General features: G+C 37.5%; 1 protein-coding gene across 2 annotated transcripts in view; it reads right to left on the bottom strand.

The window, feature by feature from the left end:
• Positions 1 to 7,510, bottom strand: part of VPS13B (vacuolar protein sorting 13 homolog B (yeast)) — a 429,191-nt gene that overhangs the window by 136,278 nt on the left and 285,403 nt on the right. For both annotated transcript variants that reach the window (XM_010006448.1, XM_010006447.1), the window contains exon 32: positions 7,033 to 7,176. In XM_010006448.1, coding sequence (XP_010004750.1) covers positions 7,033 to 7,176 — 144 coding nt within the window. The remainder of the gene's footprint in view (positions 1 to 7,032; positions 7,177 to 7,510) is intronic.

Raw genomic sequence — 7,510 nt, 5'->3', positions numbered from 1 at the left:
GAAGAGCGTAGTGAGGAGACTGGAAAAAGGAAAGAATGTTTTATTAGCTTTATGACTTAAGCGTTGGTTTTTTCTGAGGGATACTGTGCAGAATGCATACATAGATCAAAGACAATCCCCATCTCTGGCTTTCTTAATGATGTGGTTCATCCCTGCCCCCTCAAAATAGATTATTTTGTTGAAAAGCATAAATACTTAACTTGCTTGAAAACACTGGTTTCAAAATTAGGCATGTCTTATTCTTTATAAATGGTTGTTTTAGAAGTAGATTTAGTATGATGATTGCTCGATATTAATGAATAACAAAACTAATTACTGTTGGTAAATCCACATGTCCCAGGAGTCTTAATACACTGTTCCTCTTTATCTGATAAAAAGGTATTTTACCTGTTTAATGACTTTTAGGCTTTGGAGAACACAGTTCACTAATTTTTGCCTTTTTAACTAAGTGTGGTTTATTTCTTGAAATCTAGGGCAGAGTAACAGAATTTACTGAACTCAAAATCCCATAAATTAGAAATTTATAGGGGGCTGTTATGATCAGTTAGATATTATAATATTAGAAGCAGTTCAATCATAAAACCACAGCAGGTAGCATTCTCTTGATATGAAAAATCAGTGAAATGATCCCAGCTTAACATCTTTTGTCACGTCCTTAGGCAGTGTTCTGCACCAAATAAGATTTTTCCTAACATCCAACCTTCAATTCCTCCTTTCATTCCTTCCATTTTTAATTATATAACTTCAGGTATATCTCTATAATTTTTAATACAACTCTAGATGATTCTACTTCAGCTTTGATGTTTGCACTTCCAAATATTTGTGGCTTCACAGCTCCAAAATAATAATCTAGCAGCTAACGTCTATGCATTTGACTCTTATGATCCACATCCCATTCTATAAATCATACCCAGAATCCCCAAATATTTTGTTGTCTTTCTTAGGAATACTGGTTAGCTTCAAAAGGATGCTTGTTGGTAGAGCTGTCATCAGCCCACACAATTGGCACCCTTGAGCGCTCACCTTGCTGGAGAAAAAAGCAGCAGAGAGGCCTACAGAAAGAGTGCTAGAGAGAAGCAGAAAAAGAGATGAGGTTTATATATTCATCGTTTTTACCTGGACACTTACAATAAGTAGTAGAAACTATTGTCTTTGAAATAATGCAAGCCATTACTAAGTATCAAAAAAGATGAACACAGCTAAGTGACAACAGCAAGATGAACAAAGCAAAGCTTCTGATTGACATGCTTTGCCCTTCCTCAGAATCTACAAAGCAGGACTCTAGCAGATTATTTTCTGTTATAAAATGGCTGGATCTACGGACAAGGCTAGAGAAGTGAATGTCATTCACATCAACTTTGGCAAGGCTTTTAACATTTCCACAATATTTCTGTATCCAAGTTTGGGCATCACAATCTGGATGGGTGGACTACCAGACGGATAAAAGAAGGACTTGAGTGATTGATCTCAGAGGGTACTGATTAATGGGAAGCAGTGAATATGTACAAGGGCAGGGCTGCTACCCACGGGGACCTAGACAGGGTAGATGAATGAGCCAAATAGGAACCTTAGAAAGTTAAAAAAGGAGAAATGTGAAGTCCTGTGAAGAAAGAACCTCAGCATTGACACAAGCTAGTTACAGAGCAGTCATGCTGGACATGAGCCAGGTATGTGTCTGAGCAACAAAGATGGCCAACAGCACCTTGGACAGCATTGGCAGAAGCATGGACAATAGAGGAGTGACTACTGCCCTTTACTCAGCATTCATGAAAACATGTCTGTAACACTGTGCCTAGTTTTGGTCCTTGCAGTACAAGAAAAACATCAACTGAGTCCAACAGAGGGCAACCAAGATGGTTGAGAAATCAAGGCAGCAGAATCAGAAGATGACAAAAAGCTTAATCAGCATCCATGGGCATGTGCACAATTACTTGATTGCAGTCCATAGGGAAGATGGTGTCAGCCTTCTCAGAGATGACTGGTGATGGGATGGGAAGTGATGGATACAAGTGGGAACACAAGAAACTCCAATTAGGTATTAGGATTTGAATTTTTTTTTAACCATTTGGGTGGTCAACAAGGCTGCGCAGAGAGGTTGTGTAATTTCTATCTCTGGTAGTATTTTACACTTGATTGAAGCCCTAGAACAACCTGATCTAATTAGACCTACTGTGAGCCAGGGCCTGGACTACATGAACTTTGTAGGTCCCTTCCAACTAAAACTATTCCATGATTCTATCCTACCTTAAGCCATAAACCTTAACTATATGTATAACTCTGTTTGAAGAGACACTAACAGGAAACAAATACAATGAGATGAACATACGATTAGTCATTACTGTAAAAATGGCTCCCTGAAAACAGATTAAACACCACATTTTTCAATGTGGTTGAACAGTTTGCCTGGAGGAAAGATGCACAATTGAGATGATTATCTTAATTAGTCATAATGGAAGAGCCTAAAGGAAAGTCAAGCAAATACACTCATTGCCTTAAGTCACTGTCATACAAAATTCCATTCATAATTTGAGTTCCATTCTAACTTTCCTTCTGTCTCCCAACCCTGGTCCTTAGAAGACCCTTCAGACCTTAAATTTCCCTAAACCTTTTCATTAAATCTGAACAATGATTCTGTGTATTCTATATGCTGGGTTGATTTTTCTTTAAAAAGATCAAATCTCTACTAGCAATGCAGAATTTTCCACCAGTAGGACAGCTTCAGAAACTAGACTTTTTTCAACTTTCAGTAGTCCATGGTCAGATCCGTAAAAATTCAAATGCAGTTGTAGGAGTTCTTTTTATATTTAATCTGCAGTGTCTTTAAAGTGGCACCAATGCATAAAAAACTGTAAAGAATTTACCATTCTTGTTCTCTTCCTACATTTAGGCAACTCTTGAATCCTACAGCTCTGTTGTAGTTTGTTTTTCAGTATTGAAATACACTTTTTTGACAGATACTCAACAAAAGCTTTGAGAAGAAAGTATCTCAATCCTCTCATTATTCCAGCAGAAAAAAGGCCAATCAATAAAACAAATTTAATTGAGGTCATTTATCTCAAGAAATTCAAGGCATCCTATTCAGAAAATGTCCATGTGCACTGCTTTTGCATACTTCTGTTTATTGTGTGGTTGCTCATTCATTCATGAGTCCCTGAGGAAAAGTACTGTATGTGTGTAGGTTTTGAACAACCCACGCAAATTGTTCAGTGGTGTAATGTCATGTACAATTACCAAAATAATATTAAAAATAGTTATATTCTTTTAAACTTAATAATAATTAAAAAAAAAAAAAATCACTTCTGTGCTATTTTAAGGCAGGTTTGGAAGACAGATTTCATACATTCTGATTTGCAAATGCAAACTTTCTTGGTTTGTCCATTTCAGGTTTCACTTTCCCATGGGGAATACAATTTCTTCTGTTTCTTCCTATTGTTTTGTTAATCATGATTAAGCATCTAATAGAAATATTGGTGAAAATCCTCAAATGCTACAAACTAGAAGCTCTAAATCTGCCAAGCAAATAGGGACTGTGTGAAAACAAAATCTTAAAGCTGTTTTTGATTAATCATCTTGCTGAAAAAGACTGTGCTGAATGCAAATGTAAGAGGAACACTGTAGTAGGAGAAACAGAGTACAGGTTCTGTGCATCACCATGACCTATAAAACAGCCTAAGCAATTTGAAACACTTTAGGAAAGCCTTTGGAGGATGGATAACTTCAATTCTTATTTTCTAATGTTTAATTTTCTAATTTTTGCTTAAAATATCAGATAGCACATCCAAAGGTATTTGAGGAACTGGTTAGTGCCACTGCTGCTATTCTCCTTATCATACGTGAAAGGACATGTTGTCTGGGAGAGCCTTTGGTATCTAGAAAACAGTAAATGTCATACCAAGGAGGGGGATACGGGGAACTACTTGGTAGTCAGCCTCACTGTAGTGCCTGAAGGTGACAGTACACATTTTCACATAAGTAAACTCCAGGCACTTGAAGGACAAAAAAGTTTTTGGAACAAACATATTTACCAAAAGCCAAATCACACCTTACCACACAATCCTGTGATGAGATGATTGACTGTGTGGGTAGGATACTGAATGCTGTTTGCTTTGACCTTTGATCAGTCTTCCACAGCAGACTTGTAACCAAATTGTTAAGTGTGGACCTAATGGGTGGACTACAAGATGGATAAAAATGACACTGGACCACTAAAATCAGAGAATAATGGCTACTGTTCCAAAGTGTAGCTGAACTGTAGTTACAGGGTGACATTCCTCAAGGTTTGATCCTGTTTATTACCTTTATTGAAAACCTTGGCAATACAAAACATAACCAAAGAAAGTTCACAGCTGACACCAAACGGGGGAGCTGTTGACACACTGAGGGGTAGTGCTGCCATTTAGAGGGACACTGATAAAATGGAGGAATGGTTTAACAGAAACCTCATGAAGGTGAAAGGTAAATGCCAAATCCTACACCTGAGACGGAAAAATCCCAAACCAACTAGAGGCTGGAGGCCAACTGCTACAGAGCAGCTTTGCAGAAAAGAACCCAAGGGTCCTGGTATACAACAAATTGAACATGTGATAGCAAGATGCCTCTCTAGTATTGAAGGCTAAGCACTTACTGGGCAGGATTAACAATAGCATATACAGTGGATCAGAGGTGAGGTTATCTCCTTCTATTAGTACTTGTGAGTCCACATCTACAGTACTTTCTCTAGCTTGAGCTCAACAGTAGAAGGAAAAGACTGTCAGACCTGAGTGGGCAGAGGATGATCAAGAGGGTTAACAGATTAAAGCACAGGATTTATGAGGAGATGATGAAAGAGCTAAGTTTGTTCAGATGGAAAAGGCTAAGGACGCTGATGTGGTACGAAATTGCTGTTGTCAGTTACCCAGAGCAGGGTTATGAAGATTAACAGACTCTTTCTTGGAGATGTACAACAAAATGTTGAGAGGCAATGGTTAAAATTTGTTTTAAGCAAAAATCTGAATGGATGTAAAGACAAAACTTTGTCACAGTGATGGTAATTAAGCATAAGACAATGATGCAGACTGCCAGTGCAATCTTCTTCCTTGGAGATAAAGCAAGATTTGACTGAACAACACACTTAAAAGCTTGATCGAGCTTTGATGTTAGTGTTCTTTTGAGCAAAAGAAAGGTCTCCAGAAGCATCTTCCAACCTGAATCATGTTTTGATTCTTGCAATGAAATAATTATCAGGTGTAAAATAAGAATAGACCTGTGCAGGCTCCAGACTTCATTCACTGAGATGAAAACAGAAATATACAACCAGTGTATGTTATGTTTCTCTCTGCTGACTAAAGGATAACAATACATGGGCATATATTAGAGGGTGGAAAGGCACAGGAGACAACAGAACACCAAAGAAAGAACTGGACAAAAATTAACCATCAATTGGATTTTACATTTTCACTGTAGTAAATCAATATGTAGTTATGCAACTTATTAAAGAGAAAATAAACACTCCCTTGAACCAGAAATACTCCCATTATTCATTACAGGAGATGGCAACAATGCAAAGGAGATACCAATGAAGAACAAACAGGTATCTTGGGCTTTAGTCAACAAAAAGGCTTCTTAAATTGCTTTCAAGTTTGTACAGTCCACATCAGTTGCGCAGCACTTCTGTACAGCGCCAACTCAACATGAAAATTCTTGGCATCCATTCAAACCTTCTGATCTTATCAATTCCACTGACAGTGAGAAAACAGTGTTCCACAAATTATTTATTGAAGACATTCTCATATATACTTATTTGTAATGTTCATCTCCAAAAGAGGCCCTGTGTCTGCAATATATCCAAGCAAAAGAAAGATACACAGCATTTCTGTTCTACATCTTTCATGTTTCCACATGGTAATGAGACAACGCCCTTTATTTCTCTCTGTCTTTGGAAAGAGATGAAGAAGGGGTGGGGAGTGATGTGGTGCCTAGATTAGCAGATAGAAGCAACTTCTGGGATTTTGACAGGGTGAGAAGAGAGGAATATGAGTAGTTTGGCTGCTCTAGAGCATTCCTTGCTTCCACCCACACTCACATGCAAACTATATCTGTGAGATTCAGGAAAGGGAGGAGAAAAGTTTCTTCAGGTCTCTTGTTAGATTCTTGGGAAGAAACATTTGAGTGTATTTTGCTCTTTATCTCTCTCCCTAACTCTTGTTCTTATTTCTGAAGATTTCTCAATGGGTCCAACAGACATTCCAGTGGAATTAGTTCCTTGTCACATATAACTTCTATTGTCTTTAAAAGATGCTGTCAGCCTGACTAGATTCCTGGTTTTGAATAAAAGAAATACTAATTTTTTCTTAGGGGAAAGTTTCCACTTTCTTTTCTCCTATCTAGCCCAGAAATTTAGAAATGTGAATTTACAAGTCTGTCACAGTTAAAGACTGGCCTACCAACTTCCAGAAATAAAGAATGGCAAATTCAAGAAATGGTTGTTGAACATGGTAAGATTTCAGAAAAAAAGGAGAGATTAATTGTTCAGAAGATGAAGGACCCTTAATGATGTATTCATCACCATTCTCACTGAAGAAGTATGAGGATATTCAGAGGTAGATTGAATCTTACGGACATTAGTGAAGACACTTCATGTGAGCAGTGGTAACCAGACAGAGAAAATTTTATAGTTTATTTGCTTTAGTGAAGAAGAGTGTAGTATGTGAACTCATAAGATGATGGCAATGCTTCAACAAAACTTGAAGTAAAATGCCAAACAACCTCAAAAACCTACTTTAAAATTTATTTCCTTCTTTGTTTACATAAGATAATTCTCCCTGTATATATGAAGTTGCAGAATCACCGTAGTCTAATTCAATGAATAATATTCCTGTTAAAGTAACACTCATTCTATTGTTAGAACATCAGAATGCATTTTAGGGCTGACTAAACAAACAATAATAAAGTATATATTTCAATTACCTACATAAGTTTGTCTAGATGATGCAAACACCTCATCAGAACTATGGTACTCTAAAAAATAACAGCTGTAATCCAGGAAAAACCTACCTCGGTGGTGCTACTGGAAGATTCCAGTCCACCCATATTGGCTTGTATCAGCTGCTGAAGAAGTTGTACTTGAGCCACATTAAGAAAGAAATCCAGGTTTGTTGTCACATTCACCTCCAAAGAATGACCACACACCAAAATTTCCTGCAGAAAAATAAAGGGAAAATACCAGGTAACAACTACTGGGGAAACAATTTTCAGCTTCTGTGATTCTCTGCTGCAGTCAATGCTTCAATATTGTATGCAGTTTTAATTCAGTCTTTTTAGGAGGAAGTGGTGTCTCAGGCTTCTAAAAATGGATATGGCTTATTCTTTGTTTTGCTTTCAGCAGCATAACTAGTAAGACCATGTATACTGCACCTTGCAATTCACACCTAATACCCTGTATGCTCCTGTACCAGTTTTGCTTTTCCCAGGAGGCAGCTGTTACGAGAAACATTCCTTGTGAGCTGACAGAAACTTTCTTATACTTTCCCTA

Source organism: Chaetura pelagica, unplaced genomic scaffold (assembly GCF_000747805.2).
Source record: "Chaetura pelagica isolate M959 unplaced genomic scaffold, ChaPel_1.0 scaffold76, whole genome shotgun sequence".
In the NCBI taxonomy this organism is placed as follows: Eukaryota; Metazoa; Chordata; class Aves; order Apodiformes; family Apodidae; genus Chaetura; species Chaetura pelagica.
The sequence above is the reverse complement of the archived record's forward strand: the minus strand, read 5'-3'. Positions and strand labels throughout refer to the sequence as shown.